This window comes from Sciurus vulgaris, assembly GCF_902686455.1.
Source record: "Sciurus vulgaris genome assembly, chromosome: 17".
Taxonomy (NCBI): Eukaryota; Metazoa; Chordata; class Mammalia; order Rodentia; family Sciuridae; genus Sciurus; species Sciurus vulgaris.
Genome location: NC_136478.1, coordinates 2,943,852 through 2,967,515, shown reverse-complemented (window position 1 = coordinate 2,967,515; position 23,664 = coordinate 2,943,852). Strand labels below are relative to the sequence as shown.

General features: G+C 60.2%; 1 protein-coding gene across 2 annotated transcripts; it reads left to right on the top strand.

The window, feature by feature from the left end:
- The first annotated feature begins 290 nt into the window (after positions 1-290).
- Positions 291-16,045, top strand: IRF8 (interferon regulatory factor 8). Of its 2 annotated transcripts, none has more exons than XM_079119522.1 (9): positions 291-406; positions 3,125-3,299; positions 7,831-8,014; positions 10,356-10,444; positions 11,512-11,617; positions 12,454-12,501; positions 13,763-14,149; positions 14,662-14,777; positions 15,224-16,045. In XM_079119522.1, the coding sequence occupies exons 2-9, from the start codon at positions 3,126-3,128 to the stop codon at positions 15,398-15,400; spliced, it is 1,281 nt and encodes a 426-aa protein (XP_078975648.1). In that variant the 5' UTR covers positions 291-406; position 3,125; the 3' UTR covers positions 15,401-16,045. The 2 variants fall into 2 exon arrangements, with proteins under 2 accessions (XP_078975648.1, XP_078975649.1); XM_079119523.1 differs by lacking the exon at positions 291-406 and adding an exon at positions 469-713.
- Positions 16,046-23,664: the final 7,619 nt, after the last annotated feature.

The following is a 23,664-nucleotide window of genomic DNA, read 5'->3' as shown; positions in this document are numbered from 1 at the left end:
ACCGGGCCGACCGGACCTCCGCCCTGGGCCCCCGGCCGCCTTGACCTTGGCCCCGAAGGCCGCCCCCGCAGCCACTCGGGGATTCCTGCGGGAAGCCCCCTCCCGCGCCGCCCCCGGACTGGGGGGAGAGGGGCTCGGCGCGGCCGCCGAAGGGGCCGAGACCCCGCGCTACACGGCCGGGTCCGCCGCGAAGTGATTTCTCGGAAAGCCGAGCTCTTCGAAGAAGGCGGGCTGGGCGGGCCGCGCCGATGGGGTGCCACGCCCCTGCCGCACGCCATTGGCTGGCGCGGGCGTCGCTCCGCACGTCCGGCCCGCCCCGCCCTTAAAGCCGCAGCGCTGCGCCGGGAGCCGTGGCAGGTCAGAGCGCGGGAGCGTGGGAACGCGCGGTGCGCGGCGCAGCCGGCAGGTAGGCGCATCCCGGGCCCCGGCGCGCGGGGAGCGCAGGGCGCGGGCGCTCGCGCGGACCTTGCCCTCCCCGAGGTCGGCGTGCGGGGCCACCGGGGCGGGTGGCGGCGCCAGGGTCCTGCGCGGCCCTGGGGACAGGCTGCGACACGCGCGCGCTCAGTGCTCCGCGGTGCCCGCCGCCCGCGCCGGGTTCGCGGGTCGCAGGGACGTTTCCGGGCAGATGAGTCCCGGGCGCAGGACGGACTTTGCAGGCGAGTTCTAAATTGTCCCCAAATCTCTGGCCCCCAGTTTATTTTATTAAACCAAAGGTAAGCGCAAGTAAAATGGGTCCCGCATTTGTCCTTTTGGGTTATGACAGGTTCCTTAGTGAAAAGGTTTGGGAGTGATCCAGTGGGTCACCTGAGGACGCCTGGGGCCAGGAGAGAAATGGCCTTGTGCGGTTTGGTCTCCCGTGACGAGGGTGTTCGGCCGCCAGAGTCGCGCCCGGGGTCCCGAGATGCGGGACCAGGTCCAGCTCCGAGGAGGGTGGACCTGGAAGCCTGGCCCAGCACGCTTCGCAGGGATGCAGGTTGGCTCCCGGTGGGACTTGCCGGCGAGGGAATTGTTACCTCGCGGCGGGGAGGAGGAAGTTATAAGCATGTGACTGGCCTTATTATTTTTCCTGCTTGGGTGTTTGGTGGAATTAACTTGCTAGCGTTCACGAAATCATTACCCGTGACAATGGCAGTAGACTCCCAGGCCCTTAATGTCACCAGACTCTCAGAGGTGATTGCAGAGGAAATTCAGAAGGGCTGTCCACGTGCAGAGGTTTCCTGGCTTGACCGGTATTTTTCTGCAGAATGAGCAAAAGAAGGTGCTTTGGGGGCTCAGGTCAGGTCTGACCCTGACTGCTGGGGGCTCTGGCGACTGCTTGCCTCTCGGCTGCCGTCTTTTCTCCTGAGTGAGGAGGGGACTGGACTGGATGATTTCTGAAATAATCCCAGCTTTCATAATCTGCGATTCACTTTTCCTCTCAATGACACTTCTCTCTCTTTTCCTATAATCACCTACAGTTGTCCTTAGCAGTTTTGGGGTGATGAACATCTCAGGTATTCTGATGAGAAAGTGTTGACCCTCTTTCTAGAAAAAGGCCCATGCCAACAGAATTGCTTTTGATTGCATAGCGACCGCATGCAGACTCTAAGAGCTGATCCTGAGGGCACAAGCGGACATGTCTCCTCCCCGTGTCCTGATCTCCACGCATCCCATGTCTCCAGAGCTGGGGGGGGGGGGGGCTCTTCTCTGCTCCCAGAATGAGCTGCTTACTTGTTTTTCTGGGGGGGGGGGTTTATTTCTCTCCCTAGGTACCCCAGGTACTCCTCCCACTTCTGCCCCTTCTTATTTATAAGCACAGTGGCCTTAGAATTCTGCCACTGCTCATAAACAAGATACTTGTCAGGCGAGGGGGTCTCAGGGGGTTGTGAGTAACTGGAGAAGAGCTTTCTAGGTCAGGGTTCCAAATCAGAGTCCAGTTTCTGGTTCATTCCTTCTCCCCACAAGTGGGCGGCTAGGGTTATTGAATGGAAAAGCTAAAATTGACACTCAAGAGACCTCAACTTCCCTCCCCCTGGGACCTGTGCCCCTCCTGCCTCAGAGCCACCTGCAGGGTGCTGGGGTGTCCAAAACGCTGCGTACTTCTTGTGAAGGTTGTTGACCCCATTTTGCTTTATGAACCAGCATGGTTCTGGGTATGACCATGTTCCTGGGGACATTATGTCTTGTCATTGCTGATTGCTTCAAACTTGTTTGCCCACAGAGGTCACATTTTAATCAGAAGAGAAGAAATGCTGTTTTTTTTTTTTTTTTTTTTTTTTTTTTTGGGTGGGCGCCTGTCCAGCTGCCTAGGGGATTTCCAGTGCCCTTCTGGTAAATGTTGCATGAGTTGCTACGGGTGCTGGTGCTCTCTCTCTGTCCTGCTGGGGAAGCCATCATCTGATAGCTCTGGCAGGAGTGTCTGAGGATGCCTCTGGGGTCCTGTAGTGGGTCACTCCCCAGGTCACAGTGGCTCTAGCAGAGGCCCCTGGCTCTCTCCTCTAGCCACCTCAGTTTTGGGGGAGAAGGTAACACATCTGTTACTGGGAGCCTCTCTGAGGGGGTCCCTGCCCCAGGGGCTTCATGTTCATTGCTGCAGTGCTGCCCAGTGTCCAGGTTAAATGATGCTTTGTCACCCAGGGGGAGCTGGACCTCAGCTGTCTTACTTCAAACTCCTGCAAGGCCAAGGAACACCTGGAGGGCTTAGCCCTGAGGGTTTCAGCAGGAGTGCTGGGCTGTACTCAGCTGGCCCCTGGGCATCAGGCAGTTGGCTGGGTCTTAGAGTCATGGGGAAGGGGGCTCCTGGAGGGCGCTGCATCCTGGGTAAGTGATTTTCCCCACTGGCGCTGAAACGTTCCAATTCCACGTGGCCGCATTTGTCTGGACCTGGAGGTCAGGAAGGCTGGAAAGTGTGGCCAGAACATAGGTGGGGCCACATCTGGCAGCAGCGGTCCTGGAGCTTTCAGTTTTCCTTTGGATTCAGGCAGGGAGGCTTGATTGTCTTCTCCTGGCAGGTGGCCTGTCACCCTTGCCTCTGGGTTCCCCCAGCCAGCACCTTTGTCCTGAGCCTTTGATTTTCTCGTTAGTAGTTCTTGGGTTGCTCTGAAGCAACGTTGGATATAGGATTTTGATTCTTTTCTGTTCCAAGGATGTGTGACCGGAATGGCGGCCGGAGACTTCGACAGTGGCTGATTGAGCAGATTGACAGTGGCATGTATCCAGGACTGATCTGGGAGAACGACGAGAAGAGCATGTTCCGGATCCCGTGGAAGCACGCCGGCAAGCAGGATTATAACCAGGAGGTGGACGCCTCCATCTTCAAGGTAAAAATCCAGCCCAAGGAGTGGTTCGCGCTTTCCCCAGTGACTGTGATGTCCAGGATGCCTTTCTGATGCACTAAGAAATTAATCCAGTGCCTTAAAAACAGGCATTGATTGGGACATGCCAGATGCGTCCCAGCATGCATGTCAGGTGGCTTTGTGCTTGTTGGACCATCTGGGGTCAGTGGTGTCGCTGGCACTTTCCCATGAGGAAACAGGGTGCTTCCCCTCCCTCTGTCTCTTCTCCCACCAAATGCTTTGCCTCTGTGCCACCAGGGTGGCGTGGTGGACTGGGGAACGTTCCGGTCTTGGTTCTTTCAAAGCTGGTCTTGTGCGTGGTCCTGTAGGGCCAGCTCTATTACTTCTGGGCCAGGTGGGAGGGCTGTCCCGAGCTTCAGCAGATGTCTGGACGCAGTCTACCTCTAGCATGAGCGGCACCCCTGCAGGGCGCCATGCCTTCTGTCACCACCACCAGGACCATGCTGGCCAGCACCAGCCCTCTGGTCCAGCCTGGTCCGCACGTGTGGCTGCTTTCTGGTCCCTCCTCATTCTGAGGAGGCACTGGAAGTGACTTGGCAAGGTCTCGCAGCTCCAGCACAACAGGGTCTTGGTCCCTCACCCCACTGACAGGTAGAGCAGTTTCTTGCCATTACACCTAGATTCAGACAGAGGAAGGAACCCAGCAGGCCACCTGGGTCATCAAAGTTCCCTGCGGGTTATCACCATGGCCTGTGGGCTTCTCTAAAACTCCAGGTGTCTATGTTCCACCCTGGAGCCTGAGGCCAAGGTCAGCCCTGACTGCTGCTTTGTGAACAGGTGTACCACAGGTGATCTGACTCAGAACCCAGGTTGCAGCCACTGCCGTGGGCCTCCCATGTGTGTAGGGGATGGGAGGGGAGCTGGGAGGCTGGGTGGCAGAGGACTGGAAGCAGACCTAAGATTGGTGACGTGGGGGCAAGGCCTCCAGGACCCCGCTGTATTGCTGGACTCCCAGCCAAAAAGTGACTCTTTTCTGATAAATGTGAACAAAAATGATCGAGGATCACACCTTGACCCAGAATGGAGCATCCTGAGGTCAGTGCTGGCTTAAGGTACGTTTCAGTCCTGTAGTCTCGGCCCGGCTGTTTGCAGAGGTGGCGGGTGTCTTGGAGAATCAGATGCCACTTACACCTCAGGGGAAGTGGGTCCCTGGGAACATGTTCCACTTGCCTTCAGGGGTCTTGTTGCCCACCTGTCCCTGATTCCTCTGATGGAGGACGGATTCAGGGGTCTGGACACCCCGGGGTTTGCAGTCCCCTCAGCCTGGTGAGGATTTCTGCCTCCTTTGATCTTGGGTGTTTTTTGCCTTTGGCATCACGGCGAAGTTCCCTGGAGACTGCAGCTTTCAGCAGTACCTGAGTCCCTCCTGGCCAGCTGGAAGTAGTTGGTCCTCGCAGCTGCAGGGTAGAGTCCCCGGGCCCTGAGACTTTGTGCTGTCCTGTGCCTCTGCCTCCGGGACGTTTGCAGCATTTCTGGTCTCTCCCTGCTAGGTGCTATTGCAGCCCCAACATCCTGGGGCTACGGTCTCCCCCTCCCCGCCGAGAACCCTGTTGTGGCCTGAGATGGCTGGGATCTACCTGTAACCCGAGGTGTGGGTGCTGAGGCTCAGTTGCAGGTGGAACATCAGAGAGGGTGGGATGAAGTGGGTGGGGAGCAGGAGGCTGCAGAGCCTGGTGCGGTGGCTTCTCCCTTGAGCCTGCTCCCTGCTTCAGCCTGTGCTCCGGGAGTGATGGATCAAGCCCCAGATTTACTTCTTATGCAATGTTCTTCATGGCCGTTTCAACAGCATTGAGAAGAATGTGCAAGATTCCCAGCGTTTCCGTTGGTTACGCAGTTGCTTGATGTGGCAATCTGAGATGAGTGTACAATCTCAGCAGGAATGGGCAGCCAGGGACATGGGTGCCCACCCGAGCAGAGACCCTGGGGAGGGGGACCCTCAGAGCCCGGAGACACGTGTGACAGCCACCCATCGGGTGCTTTTCTGAGCTGGGCTGCGTGGAGGGGCTTGCTGTCCGATGTCACCTGGGAGCCGGTCTCTGGCAGCATTGACCATAGGGAACTTGCTTCTGGAAGAGGTCAGTGGGGAGAGCCTGGCTAGACAGAGCTGTCTTGGGCTTTTTTAAGTAGAGAACCTGGTTTTCTCATCTGAAGAAAACCTTCCAGAAGCTTAGAGTTAAGGAGAACTCTGCATTTGCCTTCCTGCCTCTGCCAGAGGACGGGCCACTCGGCTTGCCCTAGGGCAGCATCCTGTGCCCACCTCAGGTGGGAGATCAGAGACATTCAGCCGGTGCTGTGCCAGCCCTGGGTGCGCAGGAGCATCAACCCAGGTTGATTTTTAAAAGGGGCTTTGCCTTTGCGTAGCTGTCTAGTTTGGTGAGGGGGTGTCACAGCCTCCAGTTACCCTGCACCCGCTCCCGGTGCTGCAGACTCCGAGGCCTTTGAGGAAAGCACGGGCATTGGTTGCCAAGACCAAGAGACAGTAGAGTCAGAGGAGGAGAACTTCACGCTGCTGCCCGGAGTCGAGCTGTGCGTTCACGGGGCGGATGGGGGGCTCCTGGGCCTCGGTCTCTTGCCTGGCGTTAGCTCCGGGAGGTCTTGAGCACCCAGCAGAGCTGATTTTTTAGAACTGGCCAGAGGGGCCCTGAGAGGCCAGGTGCCTGCTGCGTGACAGGCTCAGGGCTGACTGCAGCCCAGGACACTTCCTGACCATGGGCTGACCGTGGCCTGTCTTGATGGATGGCGTGCCTCACAGGGTGAGCCCAGAAAGGGGCATGAGCAGGGCAGTGCCGGGTGCTGTGTCCCAGCGCCTGCCACCACCATGGCATCCTCCGGTCCCAGCCCTTTCATCCAAGGGCCAGCTGGAATGCGGGCTGACCGGTGTTTCTGAGTGGGGCAGCTCCCAGGGGACATTTGACCATGCCTGCCGATGGTGAGTTGAGGCCCTGGGTGCTGCTGAGTGTCCTGTGGTGCAGGGGCGGCCCCCACGGAGCGTGTCAGATGTGCTGGTTCCAGGCAGGCAAACCCTGATGTCAGGAACAAGACTTGAGATTGCCGTTCAGTTAGCACGTGGGCTGCTCGTAGGTGTCTTGGAACCACAGAGACCACACAGGTCAGTGAGTGGTCAGCAGGACCGTGTGCAAGGCTGCCGCCTTGCAGCGCATTTCTAAGGGGGTTTGTGTCCATCAGAAGGGAAGCAGATGCTTGTGTGCAGTCCCAGGAATGTTCTTCTAGTTTCTCTTGGCATTAACAAAGAGAGCATTGACCTTGAACTGTGAACCCTCTTCTCTTTTGAGAGGAGCTGTGGCTCATGGGCTGCCTGGGTCTCTGGAACTGTGCTCTCCCCCAGGGTGGTGGCTGTGGATGCGGATCCCAGACCTAACTGGCACCTGCCACAGGTGATGCCTGAGTGGCAAGGCCCAGGAACCTGTATTTCCCAAGCATGCCAGGGAGGGCCCCTGTATTCCAGGTCGGTGGAGCTGTCGCCCGCTCTCAGACCCGGGCACCCTGGGAGCTGCTTTCCTCTTGGAATTGCATCTTCTTAACTGGGAGGGGCGGCTTCTCCCTGGTTGCTTTACTCGAGGTTGGGGGACACCGACCTTGCTTGAGCAGAGTGGCCCATCTTCTCACTTGGCACTGTGAAATGTGCTCATTCACATGCTTTGTTTGTTGATACATGTATTTTTGCCGTGCTGGGGGTTGAACCCAGGGAGTCTCAACCACTGAGCTGCAGCCCAGTCCTGTTCCTTTTTAATTTGGGGACAGGGCCTCAGCCTCCTGTGTTGCTGGGATTACAGCGTGTGCCCATGCTACGCTTGGCATGTTTTATTTTTTAAATGCTGCCTCACTCTGCCCTTGGATTTGAAGTATCCAGCTTTTAATTTTTGATTCTAGTTCAGATCCTGAGGTTTGAAGAGGTCAGAAAACAGAACTATGAGAGAGAGAGAGAAGGCAACCCATCAGCAGAAGGAAAGCAATTCATTGTGTTTTAAACGGCGGGGGAGGGCAGAATCATGTAAAAATGCAAAACACAGTTTCTATTAAAAGGAACAGGGCAGTAGTGGCCACATTTAGACTTTGCAAATGTTCCCTTTTCTGCTAAGTTTTAGATAGTGGTCGATTTGAAAGCACCAAAAAAAGTCTTTGTTTTTAACATTCTCGGGAAACCATGTGCACCTTCCTCGTTGAGCTGCCTGACTGCAGGCCCTCTGCTCCAGGGAAGGGCCTTTGCCAAGGCTGTCCGAGGTGCAGGGAGGAATCTGCACTGGGTTCAAATTTGGCTGAGCCTGTGGTGATCCAGACCCCTGCTGGGTCTTTCACATCCGGCAGAGAGAGTGGCCTGCCTTAAGTCTCTTCAAGTCCTGACGTCAGCCAGTGTTGATGGCCAATGAGGACACTGGGGCTGTGCTGGGTCCCGCGCGGTCAGGGAGGCCCATGGTTGGTGGTCCACCCTGTGCTCACTGCCCTGTGCTCACCATGCCCCTGTTTCTTTCTTCAGGCCTGGGCGGTCTTTAAAGGGAAGTTTAAGGAAGGGGACAAAGCTGAACCAGCCACGTGGAAGACGAGGTTGCGCTGTGCTTTGAACAAGAGCCCAGATTTTGAGGAAGTGACAGACCGCTCCCAGCTGGACATTTCTGAGCCATACAAAGTCTACCGAATTGTCCCAGAGGAAGAGCAAAAATGTAATTATCCGCCGTGGGCCCCACACTTCCAGATACAGCCTGATCAATGCCCAGTCTGCAGCCCTGCCCGGGGCTTGGGTCTAGGAGTATGTTCCTGCTACAGGGACTGGACGCATGGTTTCAGTTAAACAAAATAGTTCCCTCCTTTGTGCAAGCAGACACTGAGCTCCCTGCTGATGTCATGGTCATCGCTGTCAAGTGGCAGCTTCCTGCAGAGAAGCGTCAGGGTGGAGTGGTGGAGGAGACTGGGTTGTGGCCCAGACCACGGGCCCAGGAGCACTGCTGGCAGAAACCTGACCCTGAGTGGTCCCTACAGGGAGCTCCTGTTGCCTAGCACCTTGGAGAAGGGGAGGGCTGGATTTGGCAGATAGGAAGGGGTGGGTGGAGAGTAGAGTTCTGGAAGTTTCAGAGCCTGGCCTGCTGGCTTCGTGGCTGGTGAGAGACCACTGTTTAGGAACTCTGGGACAGGATAATGCCCGAGCACTTGTCCAGCTACGAAATCCCAAGAGCTTTCTCGAGGGGCTGAAGCACAGCAAGAAGATTGCCCCCCGGTCCCTGCCCCGTGTCCCTGCCCTCCCTCCTGTGCTCCCCAGACCTCGCTCCCGGCTGCTCGTCGCAGGAGCTGGCCCAGAGCCGCCTCAGCTGGTGTGTGCTATGGGTGGAGTTGGCTCCTCAGTTGGCCTAGCCCCATCACTGGTTCACAACCTTCTTTTACCACATGGATTTTCTCGGCTGTCCCAGGTGGCAGTCGAACATTCGAAGCCCTTTGAAGTTTATTGGCAGGCCGGTGAGGACGGGAACCCTGGAAAACGTCCCAGTTCTTACCCACTGCAGGGTGTTAAGGGTTGTATGATTTTAAAAAAGCGTTGAGCTGGGCGCGGCGGTGCACACCTGTCATTCCAGCGACTTGGGAAGCAGAGGCAGGAGGATCGCAAGTTCAAAGCCAGCCTCGGCAAAAGCAAGGTGCTAAGCAACTCAGCGAGACCCTGTCTCTAAATAAGATATGAAATAGGGCTGGGGGTATGGCTCAGTGGTCGAGTGCCCCTGAGTTCAATCCCTGGTGTAAAAAAAAAAAATAGTTGAAATCATGTCTTAGTGGGAACTCTGTCTTAACTCATTGACAAGGGCACTGGCATTGTGACGTTGCTGGAGCTGGAGATGGGTTTGTTTATTCTGTTTATTTGCTCAGCGACAGCTGGGAAGCTGAGCAGATGTGGAAGTCTGAGATTCCGACTCTGCAACCATGGTGTTATCTTCCCTTCAGGTCCCCTGTGCCTAATCCCCTGCAGCTAGCACCTGCCCCCTGAGCCCAGCTCTGATCCCTAAGGATGGCTAGTCCAACGCCACAGCCTCCCTGGAGCATTTGAGGACCCCAGGGCCTAACTGGGGCTGGGAGGACTTGAAAGACCACGTAGTCTTGGTTCTGCCTTATTTCCCTGTTTTGGATAATTTTTCATCACTATAAGATCTCATGTGATTTGAAGCAGGAGGGAAGATTCTCTTGCCTCCCCTCTATGCCCAGCCAAGCTTGAGCTGGCAGGTGACTGGCCCCTTGACAGCACAGGTGGGTCAGGTCGCCTGCAAGTGTGGACGCTAAAGGGAGCCGGGGACAGATTACTGCGTTTGCATAAGGTCTAGAGGGGCCACTCCTATACCTCAGGGATTGCAGACTGCACAGGGTCCCCTGCCTGCCCCCCAGCAGTTCCTAAGTGAGTTCTCAAATCTGTCCAGAAGGGATCAGAATGGAATCGGGAGGACAGGATGGTGGGAGTGAAGCCAGCCAGTGGTGTTGGGAGTCTCAGCCATGAACCTCGGGAGGTGATTCAGACGGGAGGATGCGTGACACAGAGGCCCTGAGGCTGCTTCCTGGCACTCACTGGGGACTCTGGGCACCTGCAGGCTCTTGAGGAATGAGGCTGGCCCAGTGGGCGCCCTGGGTCTTGGCATGGGTCTGTGCAGACCCGTGCGTGCATTGCAAAGGCCTAGTGGAATTCTTGCCAGCTGCACGTTTTGTCAGGAAATCCGGGCTTTTCAATGGCCCGGCGTGTCAGTTCAGTCCATGGGTGGAAGGCGCCCAGGTGTGGTGTCTGGTGGCTTGTTTTGCATCCATTAGTGGAAGGAGGACGGAGGGCAGAGTACCGAGTCCACCCTGCGCATGCACACTGCCCTGCCGCTTCCCTTCTGAAGTCTGAGCTTGGGAGAAGGGCCTGCCCTTTCCCAAACCTTTAGAAGCCAGCGGGGACCTGCCTCCTTAGGCTTGGCCTTTGGAGCTGTCCTGGTTCTCGGGAGAGGTGGCTGCTGCCTCCTGCGTGCCTCACGGTGTATGTCTGGTGTCCCATAGGCAAGCTGGGCGTGGCACCTCCCGGCTGTGTGAGTGAAGTCCCCGAGATGGAGTGTGGCCGCCCGGAGATCGAGGAGCTCATCAAGGAGGTAGGTGGGGCACCAGGTGCACCCAGCAGGCCGAGGAGCGCATAGGGGGACGACAAGGAGGCTCGCGGGCCCTGCTTGGCTGCCTCACACTGGCCAGCCCCTCACGTCCTGTCCCCTCCCTCCTGAGGCTGGGCCCCGGCTACCTGCCCCGTGGGTGACGTTTTCTCAGGCCCTGGCCTGTCCGTGTCAGGGTCATTCTGAACAGCAGGGCTGCCAAACTCGCTCTGGGACGGCAGAGCTTCTAACCTGCGTCGTACTCCTCCAGGGTCTGGAGAACCAGTCAGCCGAGCCCGTTAGAATCGTAGCAAGCCCGCAGCATCCGGGGCTCCTGAGGAAGCTGGCTCTGTGTGCCGCTTTGCTCTCCGGGCTGTCTCTCCCACCTTGGCCTCTTCGCTGTCTTTGTGGATGTGCCGAGGCAGCCTTGGCATAACTGGTGACCCATACGGCCCTGCCACGGTGGCACGGGTGTGGGAGAAGTCTACCCACAGCAGCGCAGCATCCCCATGCCTGAAGATGGCAGGGTGTGGCCCGCCCTGGGCTGCTGGCTGTTCTGGGTGGTCCTTGGCCGTGGACTGAGGGACTCTTCAGCTGTGTCCTTCAACAGTGTCCTGTTTTCAGTCCAGGCTTCTCTGCCAGTGCATCCAGGGGGTGAGGTAGTCAGGTCGCCACGCCAGAGTCCCAGGAAACAGATTCCACCATGACCCATAACTGGACGTGGCAGTTTCCTTCAGGGGATCCGTGGAGCAGGGCATGGAAGGATTGCTCAGTGTCACCATCCCTTGGTGTCCCAGAGCTGGCGGGTGTCTGCCGATGTCAAGGCAGCTGTGACCTGGAGCTTTGGGGCTGGCCACGGGCACCTGCTTGTGGAAGACCAGTCAACTCACCAGGGAGTCCGGGACTGTGGCCTGGCGGGTTAACAGACCAGGGTCTTTTGAGTTGCAAGTGTTAACTTGTGAGGTGGAGGTGACGATGTGGCTTTAGTGGTACTGCAGCTGCTCATTTTGCAAGCCCTGCAGCCCGGTGCTGGAGGATGGATGAGTGAGCGGCTGTCCCCTCTCCTGTCGCAGCCTCCCGTTGACGAGTACCTGGGGATGATCAAGCGGAGCCCCTCTCCGCCGGAGGCCTGCAGGAGCCAGCTCCTCCCTGACTGGTGGGTGCAGCAGGCCAGCGCAGGTGAGGACGGAGCGGGCCCTCTGGCCTCTGAGTGCCGCTGGGCACGGAGCCGTGCGGCTGGTATTGCCGTGACCCCTGATGGTGGCTCAGCTGAGAGCGCTGCTTGGCTCCCAGCCACAGGCTGCTCAGCCCATGTCCCACGTCCACGGCCACTGTCCTCCCACACCTGGGGGGGCAGCAGGGAGGGGCTCTGGGAATATCCTGACACTGGAGGAGGACTGGGCTCTTGGCCTGCTGTGCCCCTCCCTGGGCTGTCTTGGCTGTGCTGGCCTGGTGGACACTAGGGTCCCTGCAGAACTGAAAATGGCCAGGACTCCAAGGGAGGGGAGTCCCACTGGGAAGCCGGATCTTACTGAGCCTCAGTCCACTCTTGGGTACAACGGAGATGGCAGGCCTGGCCCTGGGACTCCTGGGGGTTAGAGGCCTCCTTCCTACTGGCTTCCAGTGAGCCTGCCCTGTGTACTGCGCTGCTCTGGCCTCTCTGCCCCTGAGCACTTTGGGCTGCTTCTTCCCTGCCATGACCAGCAGCAGTCAGGAGTGGGTGGCAACCTGGCAGGCCTCCGGTCCCCAGGCTGTGGCTGGCAGTGCTGCCTGGGCTGGGACCCCCCTTGTTGTGTCAGGTCACCTTTGGGAAGTGCTGGGTGGTAGCATGTAGTCCAGTGACTCCTCAGGTGCAGAGATGTCCCCATGCTCTGGCTTGGTTGAGGTCTGGTTCTGCGCCTTTGAAGCAGGGGCCCGCTGCTCTGGACGGGAGCGTGCCCAGCAGGAGCCTGGTCAGGGCCCCTGGGGCTGCTGCCTGTGGCCTCCCAGGCCTGACTACTTCTGTGCTTCTGCAGGCTTGCCGCTGGTGCCCGGGTACCCCACGTACGAAGCACACCATTCAGGTATGGGCGCTCTGGGGGGTGCGGGCGTGGGCAGTGCTGGAAAACGGAGCCGTGTGACTCTAGAGCCACACGAGGCGGCCTGAGCCCCTTCCCGCGGGACGCAGTGGGTGGGTCCGAGCACCTTCCTGCGGGATGCAGTGGGTGCCACCTGCTGCTCCGTCACTGGGACTTTCTGGCTGGTGACACTGTGGTGCTGGCTTCTTTCCCCTTCCCCACACCCATGTTCAAAGTGAGAGGAAAGGTAATAGTTATGGTGATGCCGATGGGGACCACGGCAACCAAGGTGGCCACATGTACTGACCGCTGCAGGGCGCTAGGATCAGCGCTGAGACTGGCCTCCTGCCTGCCTTCCCTCTACCACGGCTGGGTGGGCACTGTTACTTCCCATCTCATAGGCTCACAGGTGAATTGGGGTGTGCCCAGCTGTGCTGTCCCTGGCAGCCCACTTTGGTGCCTGGTGGACTCAGCCTGGCTTCTTATGCTGGGCAATGCCATGCTCATTAGAGGCCCCAGCTTATGAGGCTGAGCCTGTGTCCTGTCTGGTGCTGAGCAGTGGTCTGGGGGCTGCTGACCCATGCTCTGGGCAGCAGGGTGGCTGGCACCAAGCTGTGGCATCTGAGTAAGGCACTTGGAGGGAGACGAATCATAGCCGGCTGTCCAGAAGTCCATTTTATACGTGGCCCTCTGTGCAAATCAGTGTCGGAGTCAGCTGTGGCCTGGAGTCTCCTCAGCATCACGTTTTCCTTGACTCTCGCTTCCTAAGCCCGTCTCAGTGGGAACTCACCACCCCTGCCCCGCCCTGGGGGTGTCCAGCAGTGAATTTGAGCTCACTGCCAGGGCCTCTGTCCTTCAGGAGGTCGTCAGGTCCAATGGCCTTGTCCCTGCAGAGCCCAAGGCAGGCACTGTGCTGGAAGGAGCAGCTCCCCCTCTTGAGCTGCTCCTTGTGGGACCTCAGGTTCCAGTCCTCCCGTGGACAGGCTGGGACTCCTGGGAGGCAGTGATCTGTGGGGACATGGGATGCCCCCGCGCCCTCAAGCCCTGTTTGCCACCAGGCGTGCTCTGCGTGGCTCTGCGAGCTAACGGGGCAGGCGTGCAGGCCCGCCCCTGACCTGTTCTCAGGGACCCTGCTCTAGGTGGCACTTGCAGCACGTGGGAGCGTTGGTTTCTGGGGTCTGTGGATCTGCTTGTGCTTGTGGGAACATCACTTGGGGGGCTGTGGCCTCGGGTCCGAGGGCCCCGCCTGACAGCCGAATCCTCACAGCCTTCTCCCAGATGGTGATCAGCTTCTACTATGGGGGCAAGCTGGTGGGCCAGGCCACCACCACCTGCCCGGACGGCTGCCGCCTGTCCCCGAGCCAGCCGGCGCTGCCCGGCTCCAAGCTGTACAGCGCCGAGGGCCTGGAGCTGGTGCGCTTCCCGCCGGCTGACGCCATTCCCGGTGAGCGGCAGAGGCAGGTGACGCGGAAGCTGTTCGGGCACCTGGAGCGTGGCGTGCTGCTGCACAGCGGCCGGCAGGGCGTGTTCGTCCGTCGGCTGTGCCAGGGCCGCGTGTTCTGCAGTGGCAACGCGGTGGCGAGCAGGGGCAGGCCCAGCAAGCTGGAGCGCGACCAGGCCGTCCAGGTCTTCGACACCAGCCAGTTCTTCCGAGGTCTGTGCCCCAGATGGGCCCAGGGATGGCGGGAGAGTCTGGCGGGTGGGCCCCTGCTGTGTACCGTCCCCCGAGCGTCCAGGGACCTCTGTGCCCACTGACCCAGAGCAGTTGGTTGTGCAGTGAGGCCCCCCAGGCCAGGTGCAGCACTTGGCCCTGGCCAGGTCCCTGGGGACGCATGCGCATGTTTACAGGCCCGCTGGTGTTATGTGCCAGGTGCTCCTGCCTGCAGGGCCTTTGGGCTGACTGAGGGGCATCCCCTGCGTGTCCTCGGCTAGGGGCTGTGTGCTCAGCCCCACAGGGCGGGCGAGGAATGGGAACCTTCCGAGCGGCGGGAGGGTGTGGTGCGCGGGAGCCCACCGTGGGCATTTAAGCTGGTGTTAGACCAGCAGCCTCTGGGAATGGCCAGGCTCAGGCCTTGGTCGGGCGCTGTGGTGCCCTGGCCTGGGCTCTTCTCTCTGGCCGCCTCCTGGCAGGGGTGGCCTGCCTCAGCTGCCCCTCCCACCCTGCAGAGCTGCAGCAGTTCTACAGCAGCCAGAGCGGCCTCCCTGAGGGCAGGGTGCTGCTGTGCTTCGGGGAGGAGTTCCCGGACGCGGCGCCCTTGCGTGCGAAGCTCATCCTCGTGCAGGTGAGAGGCGTGGCTGTGGCCTGCTCAGGCCTTCAGCCCTGTCAGCGCCCAGGAGGACCAGGGAGGACTGGTGCTCGTGGGTGCAGGTGCAAGGCCGGCCCGCGCTGGGGTGTCTGGCCACCTCTGGGCCATCCTCTGCCCTCTGGGACTCTGGGGCCCCGGTGTTTCTTTCTGTCTTGTCTGGCTGGTGTTTTTAAACCCAAGCCTGTTCAGAAAGCACACCTAACGTGGTCTAACGACAGAGCAGGTTCTCTAAGCCCTTAGTCAACCGCGGTCAAAGAGGCAGCACTGTGGCGCAGTTCTGGGCCCTGGCTGGCCGGCTCAGGCCATGTTGGGAGACTGGACCAGCCTGCGGGAGGGGCTCGGCGGAGCTTGGGGCGGGAAGGGTTTGGGTGCTCAGGATCTGGGTCACAGCAGGCCCTTCCCTCCACGCCCTCTGCCTGTAGATCGAACAGCTCCCCGTGCGGCAGCTGATGGAGGAGGTGGGGAGGAGCTGCGGGGCCGGCCCCCTGCCGCAGGCTCCCGAGGAGCCCCTGCCCGACCAGGCCTTCCGGATGTTCCCCGACCTCTGTGCCTCACACCAGAGACCCTTCTTCAGAGAAAACCAGCAGATCACAGTGTAAGCAGCGTCTCTCCGGGCCCCCCACGCTGCTCGCGCTGGTGTCTCCTAGGGACAGTAGGGATCGGGCTGTGGGCCCTGCAGGGTGCCTTCGTCATCTGGACCTGGAGTGGATACCTCCCAGACGCACGTCAGGCCCAGAGGTGGGCCGAGGCAGACAGCGGAATCTCACCAAGGGGCTGGATGCTGTCAAGTGACCTGTGATTAAAAAATGTCATTTTCTGCATTTTTCTTTAATCCTCAGTAGTTGCTATGATTCTTTCTGCATTTTGGGTTAATGGACATTTGCAAAGTCTCACCAATCTGCGCAGGCAGCCGCTTCGCGTCAAGGCCTCTGGAGCTGAGCATCAACTTGCGAGGAGTCTGTCTTCATCTCTTAGGATGCGGGTGTTGATTTCAGACGCCTGATTCCATGCAAAGTGTCACTTACTCTGCGCTCCTCCGCAGGAGCCCACGTCTTCCCCTGGGGAGCAGGGCGGGCGGCACCAGGCGTGGCCCGTGTCCCAGATGGGTTCGTGGGGCATTTAGTGCCAGGAAGCTGACAACTAAATGCATTTTTTTGTCTCTGTAATTCAATCATCCCAGATGCCTGTCTTTTGTTTTTTGGTTTCAACCTTTTAAAAAAATATTTGTACATTTAATTGCCTGACCTCATGTGTCCTGTTGTGAGTGGCTCCGAGTCTTCCTCCGCAGCGGGCAGGATGTAAGCCACAGTGTAAAGGCCGCGTGGGGACATGGCCAAAGCTGGACCTGCAGGGCTCATTCCCCACCCTGGGCTTGGGGTGGCCCCCGTCCGCACCCCAGCACCGCTTTCCAGCAGATGACCCGGTTCTGGTCCTGGGAGGGTGGACCCTGCTTACTAGCAAATAGGACACGTTTCCTACGCCCGGTTGGTCAGAAGCCAGCTGCAGGAGCCGTGGCAGCTCGGAGGCCAGACCCCGTGGCCCATCCCGTCTGATTTTCAGATCCGATGTCTTTAAAACACGCTCGGTTACAAAGCACTTGAATGTATTTCCTAAAATTTGCTCTGTTAGGTTGGGGTTCCTCTTGCCCATCTGTCCCTGCACTGGCCAAGAGATCCTAGGGGACTGGGGACCCCTCCAGGACCTGCTTCCTGCTGGAGTGAGCCAGCACAGGCAGGTGCTGACCCCTCCTGACCTGTCCCTCTCCTGGACACCCCACCTGGAGGCCTCTGACTTGGGATCTGAAGCCAGGCGCTCCTCATTGCCACTTTGGTAGAGGTGGTGCAGGTGGTAAGGCCCAGTGGCCACAGGGCGTTGGGTGGCGTGTGGCTCTGTGGGGCGTGGGGCAGGCTTGGGAGCAGGCATCGTATTTTTAAGGCTACGGGGCCTGTTTGCTGAGGTGCTTGTAAGGTCGCCAGAGGCCCAGCCTTCAGCTCAGGGACTGGAAGCCCATGTCTTGAACATGCTGAGTGAATATTTATTTTTTTATCCATTTAAAAAGTGTATTGATCTTATTCTTTATTCAAATAAAAGGCTCTTCTAGAAAGCTGATGTGTATTCTCCTCTCATTATTGTCAGGTATGCTCTAGTTCTCACCAGGTTCTGGGTTCCTTAATGGGGACTCAAAACAGTACTAGGCCTTGGTTTTAAGGATATGACTTGTTGGAGGGCTGTCCTCGTTGGGTTGGCCACTGTGAGTCACAGCTGGGTTCCAGGGTACAGGGGGGCATGAAGGACCTATGCTGGCCACCATGGAGATGGCTTCCAGTCATTCCCACTGGGCGACCTCACCAAACCCCCTGGCCAGCCCTGGGAGCAGCCTTGCCCCTCTCTCCACCTGCAGGGGGATGTGGACTCTGTTCTCAAGGGGCTGTGAGGCTGGGCCTATCATCCCCAGCTTACAGATGAGGAAACCAAGGCCCAGGTCCATGCTTGGCTGGCCATGACCACTGTGTCCTGGAGGACAGCCCGGCGGGGGAGGGCCTTGCTGGCCCCGAGGACAGCAGCTGGCCAGTCAATAGTCTTCCACATCTCTGCAGTGAGTCAGGTCCATTCCTGCATGTGGTAGCTAGGAATCTTGTCTGAATGATCTGTCCTGTGAGTTCAGGGCCAAGGGTGGCTGCCTGGTGTGGTCTGCGCTCCCCTGAGTTCAAACCCTGTGCAGGTCCTGGGCTGGGGACTCGGCTCTGCAGGGCAGTCTGGGCGGGAGGGGCCGGGTGTGCTTTCCTTTGTGGGTACAGGTTGCTTTGGTATGGAACGGGGTGCTGGGAATGGTGCTGGGGCCCCAGCTGTGAACCGGTCCCCCTGGGCGCTCACGGTCACCAGCCCCTGTGCCCACGGGCCACCTGGGTGCGGAGCTTCTGTTTTCCTTTGTAACGTCCAGGTGGCCTTCAGTGACAGACTACGGATGAGCATCCACAGGGCCAGCTGGCCCTAGGAATCCTGGCGAACGCTCCAGAGGGGTGGCCAGGAGCCCACCACTCTGCACGGGGAAGCAGACATGCAGGCAGCCCCTCAGGCAGCCACTCAGACTGCAGAAGAGAAAGTTCTGCAACGGACTCCCTCAGGCATGTTTGGAAGTGGCTCTAAAGGATGCTCCAGATCTAAAAGGCAGCCGTTCTGACAACTCAGTGGGCTGAGGGGAGAGGCCAGGGTCTCGGTGGAACGTCTGGCTGTGTTGACTGAAGGCAGGAGGAGGATGGGTCCTGGCCCACAGCTGCCGGTGATCTTGGCCTTTCTCGGACATGTGCACGGTTTGGTGGCACGGTGCTTGAGGGTCACTCTTCCAGTGCTCTGGTCTGCTGTGCCTTGTGGGGGGCAGGGACCTTGCTGCCCCTGATCAGGCTTCTCCAGCTCAACTTGGGCCTCTCAGGAGTCCAGAGCAATGTGAGCACCATCTTTCCTATTCCTGCCGGGCTGCCTTTCAGTGTGGACGGGTCTGCCAGGGATGGGTGGCTCCGGTCACCTCTTTGTTGACATACTGCCCACACACATAGTGGCCTGAGAGACCCTGTTATTCCCCGTGGATTTCGCAGGTTAGAATTGAGAGGTGGGTGGCCTCTACTTGCTCTGCTTTGCAGCGTCTGGGGTCTGGGGAGACCCAGTGCTGAGGGCCACTTGGGTCTGGGAGTGGAGGCACCAGTGGCCTCTCCCCACGTTCCGGTGCCTGGGCTGGAATGGAGCTAGGCTTCCTCGCAGGGCAGTGCTACTGGCCTTAGGTTTTTTTTTTTGGGGGGGTGGGTACTAGGAATTGAACTCGGGTGCTTGACCACTGAGCCGCGTCCCCAGCCCTATTTCGTATTTTATTTAGAGGCAGGGGCTCATGTAGTTGCTTAGCGCCTCGGTTTTGCTGAGGCTGGCTTTGGACTCGTGATCCTGAGCGGCTGGGATCCCAGGTGTGCGCCACCGCGCCCGGCTGGCCTTAGGTGTTTTAAACTGAAGCTCCTGCCCTCTCCCTGGCCTGCTGCTCCAGTCCTTGCTCTGATCCTCACCCCACCTTGGGGCGTGGCCGAGGGCTCTCACCTGCTTCAGAGGCAGCCTCTTCTGAGGCCGAGGGCCCGTGTGTGGTGGTGACGAGCCTCTGCCCTGGAAGCACACCTCTGGTGACTCGGGGCCTTGGCGAGAGCCCTGCTGGGGGTGTTCAGGTCCCTTTCCTCCTTCAGCTTGTCATCCCTGGGGCAGCTGGCCCTGTGTCCCCCCAGCGCCTGGCTCTGTGGGCGGTGGCATGCCCGGGCCACGCCTGCTCCACCCTCGGTGGCAGCTGAAGAGCCCGGGGTCTTGCAGCTCGGTGCCCCGTCTCCCTACCTGTGGGCGAGTCGCGAGGCTGCTCGGTGCCTCCGGGCAGTTTGGACTGTGCTTGGCAGATGTAGGTCGTTCGTGTGGGGTCCTCCTGTGTGGGTCCCCAAAGCAGAGCCCCAGTCTAGACAGTCGAGCTGGGAGGTGACCTCAGGAGAACTTGGGAGGGGACAGGCCCTATGGCTGCTGAAGAGGGTCCTGCTGGGGACTCTGGGGAGTGAGGTGCCAGCCCAGGGGCCACAGGCCAGAGATAGCCACTTGCCTCCGCCGTCCAGGGTCATGGTGGGCCAGGCCGCCCATCGTACATGGCCTGGTGCTTCCAGCCGCCTCAGTGCAGAAGTACACTCTGGCTGTCAGGGAGCCTTGGCACCTGGGCAGGAGTCGGCCAGAGCCCCCTGGGATGGGAAGGGCGGTGTGGCGGCACCTGCTGTGTAAGGATGCACCGTGATTGGGGGCAGCGGTGGGACGACCCAGGCCTGCCTCCCCGCTCAGAGCTCGTGAGTTGTGTCCTGGAGAACATGATCTGACCTCTGTCCCTCGGTCTCCTCATCTGTCATGTCACTTGCCGTGAGGAGCAAAGACTTACTAGATATAGAGGACCTGGAAGAGCGTCTGCGCCTGGTGCGTGCTGGTCAGGTGCCTTGGCCTCTGTCCCTGTGTCCCTGGGCCATTCATTGTTAGCAGCGGTCAGCATTATGGATAACTAAGCGACATCAAGGAACTATGTGAGTGAACGACAGTCCCTACTGCTTGAAGAATCAAGGAGTCACTCATGGGCTTAGGAAGCATCAGCCAGCTCTGCAGCTACAAGCAGCTGTTTAATTTTATAGCTGGTCTCATGAATTACTGAAGTGGTCCTGTAATGAAGCAGCTCCTGGTAACCAGGCCACTGTGAGGCCCGAGAGGACCATGGCGCTGGCCATCATGGCACCGTCCACCCGCCTGTGGGCTCTGGCCGGTGCAGGGCCTGGCATGGCTCGCCTGGCAGATGCCGGTGAGGGATCGAGCTGGGGCGGTGACGCCGCAGGGGACGGAGGGCTCGGGAGCAGCACACGCACCAGTGCCCAGCACGGCCTTCTGCCCAAGGCCCAGGAGAGCGAGAGGCCCCACGGGGCTCCGAGGGGAAGTGAGCCCACGGCCCTGGGGGCCTCAGCAGCCTCCGCAGCCTCGGCAGGTGTCATCGGGTCTCTGCTCCTTCCGTCTTGCACAGAGGAGACCGCTCACACCTTTTGCCGCCTCTCCCTTCCAGAGAGGCTGGTCACCTGTGGGGTGGGGGCAGCCAGGGGAAGAGGGCTGAGCGTGGGGCAGGTGCGTGCCATGGAGGGTCCCCGGCAGGAGGACAGGGCCCACCACTGTCCTAGGGAGTGAGCCTGGCTCCCCGGGTCAGGGCCGCACGAGGACCCGGCGTGGTCTCCTCTCGACCCCAGAGAAGCCCCCAGGCAAGGCCCATGCTGTCCTCGACCAGCTCCCGGGAGAGAAGTCGTGTGGTCCAGCAGCCACACTCCCTCTCCTCCCCGGGACCCGCAGAGGTCTCTCTGACCCCTTCACCCTGCGTCGACGCGAGGCATTGAGCAATCCGGGCCAGTTAGAAGCCCAGAAATAAAGTGACTGTTGCTCCGGGGTCCCTGCACGTTTGCCCCGGGACCCGGCAGAGCCAGCGGCGGCGCTGGAGGAAGCAGATGGCCTGGCCACGCTACCTGCGGAACAGTTGAACGGCAAGGCAGGCCTGGCGTTGCGTCACGGAGCCAGACGGGGCTGCAGGGCAGAGGCAGGGACCCTTGGGCTGAGCCCTGGGCCAGGCCAGGGAGAGGAGGATGGTGTTCGGAGGGGGAAGGTGGGGGGACAGATTGGGAAACGAGTCCACATTCCTGTCCTGGTCCAGTGCGTGCTGATGCAGAGGGCATGTGTGGCCTGGGGAGTTGGCTAGACCTGGATTCAAATCCCACTCCTCACTGATCGGCTGTGTGATGTTGAGGAGGTGCTAACCCTCTCTGATTCAGGGTCCATGGCTACGGGTCTGTCGTTCCTGCCTCACATGGATGCCATGCGTCAGCTGTGCTGAGCTCAGGGATGGCTGTGGGAATAGCTGGGATCGTCCTCAGCCAGGAGCCCTGCCAGTGCCACTGTGGGGCGATCCTGGCGACGCGCTCTTGGCAGTGAGGCAGAGCCTGGCAAACTCTGAGGAGGCTGCTTCTGGCTGGCTGAGCTGCCGTCGGAGTCCCGCTTCCCAGAGGCCCTTGCTGTGGCTCGGAGGTGCTCCAGCTGTGGTTGTGACAAGGAGGGTGGATGTGACGTGGCAGCGTGGCGTGGCCTTGGCCTCCCGGCTGGGTCAGGTGGCCCATGGACAGGGCCCTGCCTGAGGATGGTCCCCAGGTTTTGGCCACGGGTGCTCAAGCCATGCTGGCCCCTCGCAGGACAGCCGGATACTGGTAGGGCCTCTGCTCTGGGTCGGCCGGGCAACCTAGTGTGGTCGACAGGGACCGCGGCGTGCAAGGGCGCCTCCCAGGGCCTCGCGGAGCTGAGACCTGCCTACGTCGGGCTCTGGGCCCCTTTTGCTGGGTTCCCAGGTCCACCTGCTCTGGCCCTGGGAGACTGGAGCTCGGGGAGGCCTGGCATCGGGGCTCCTGAGGTGGCTGCGTCCCACTCGGGCCGTGATGCACAGGCTCCCCGCCCGACCCTGTGTGCTGGCGCTGGCCTGTCCTGCACTGCCTTGGTCCCTCGGCATCCGCAGAGCCCTGCAGACCTGTCGCCCACCATGCTTCAGGAGAGCGGAGCAGTCGCCACAGAGACGCCCCGGCCCACGCGCCTGCCCTGACCCCAACAGCCCTGCAGAAGGAAGTGCCCACTCTGCTGAGGAGCTCGGTGGGGGCACGACCCAGCTCAGCCTGAGGGGAGACTGACCACAGGGGGCTCCCTGCCACTCTCGGGGCTGCAGGAGACCTGGATGGAAGGCCGATGAGGTTTGACCTGGGACTTGAAGACCAGAAAGGAGATAAGGAGCGGGGCAGGGCAGGCCTCGGGCCTGGGGTCACAGTGCACATGGCACCAGGGACGGGCAGCCACGGGAAGAAGGCCCGTGCACATCGGAGGGCGAGTTCTGCGCCTGGTCCCTCTTGCCCAGGCACCCACCGAGCCAGGGAAGGAAGGTGGCAGGGAGAGAGGGGCAGGACCCTGCACCCAGTGCCCAGAGGAGCCTGTGAGGACGCAGTGTCCGCGGCACAAGGGACTTCGTTGACGTCGAGCCAAGGGTCTTGGGGCGGATACCCCCGCAGGTCCTCGTGAAAAGAAGACGGGAGGTCAGAGTCGGAGACGGAGAGGGGACGCGGGGCCTCTGGAGGCTGGGAAGGAGGGGACGGACTGCCTGCTGCATCCCAGAAGGACCCACCCCATTTCGTGTCTCTGGCCTCTGGAACTGTGGGAGAATCTGTGGTCATTGCCGCAGCAGCCACAGGGAGCTCGCGTGGACTTTGAGCAGACGGGGAGGTCACGGCCCAGAGAGAGCCGGAGTGGGCCGCCCACTCCTGACGCTCCCGACGCTCCTCCCCACCTGGTTTCCCTCGGGTCCCTTTCGTCAGCCTGCTGCCACCTCACAGGGAGCCACGCTGCTCTCAGCGCTTCGGGGACACTGGTGTGAAAACCCCAGGGTTGAAAATAGCTCTTCACTTGCTTGGTTGGGTTTCTGCTTCTCCGCCGGCTCGCAAAGCCACTTCCTCTGGGTGCTTCTGCCAGCCGGTCTCCCGAGGCGGCCACCTCGGTCCCGGTGTGGGTTTTCTGTCACCGGGCTCCCAGCCTCCCGGGGCAGCCTGGAGGAACTTCTTGGAAGAAGTCCTCCTGTGTCCCCAGGCAGGCCACGCTGCCATCTCTGGGGCGGAGGCCGCTTTTCTTTCCGTTTCGCGGGCTTCCTCGCTGGGGGTTGGAGTCGGCATTTCCTTTCTCTGGGGCGAGATTTGACCATGATGTCGTCTCAGCCAGGAAGTTGTTTCCACTCAAAACCACCACGAGCTCAGGGCTTTTTCAAGAATTTTTCCTTCCCTCCCGTCACGCTCTCGGCCGGGACCTGAAGGCGGGCTGTCACTGGAAAATGCAAACGACACGCTCAGAGGCAGCTCGAGGCCGCGGGGGGCGCAAGAGTCATTTTCAAAGGAGCCCGAGTGGAGGGACCGGCGGGGCGCGCATGGTGTCCCCCCGACTTCTCGCGCACAGTCGGCACTTGGGAGCGGCCGTTGAGTGAGCGCCGAGGAATGGCCCCGGGAGACGGTGCTGCGGTGACCGGGTGCCTGGAGCTGGTGTGTCACCCTCCTGCGGGGACGCTTTCACCGCTCAGCGGGTGACAGCTGATCACTGCAGTGTGCCCGGGCGCCTGCTGATGGGGACAGGGCGTTTCTGTGTGGTTGGTTCAGACTCCTGACCCTGAGAGCCAGGCTGGGGCGGATGTCCAGCCAGGCCTGTGGGAGTCTGGAGGACATAGCCCTCCGCCAGCCACCAGCAAGGCACGGGGAGAGTCTGAGTA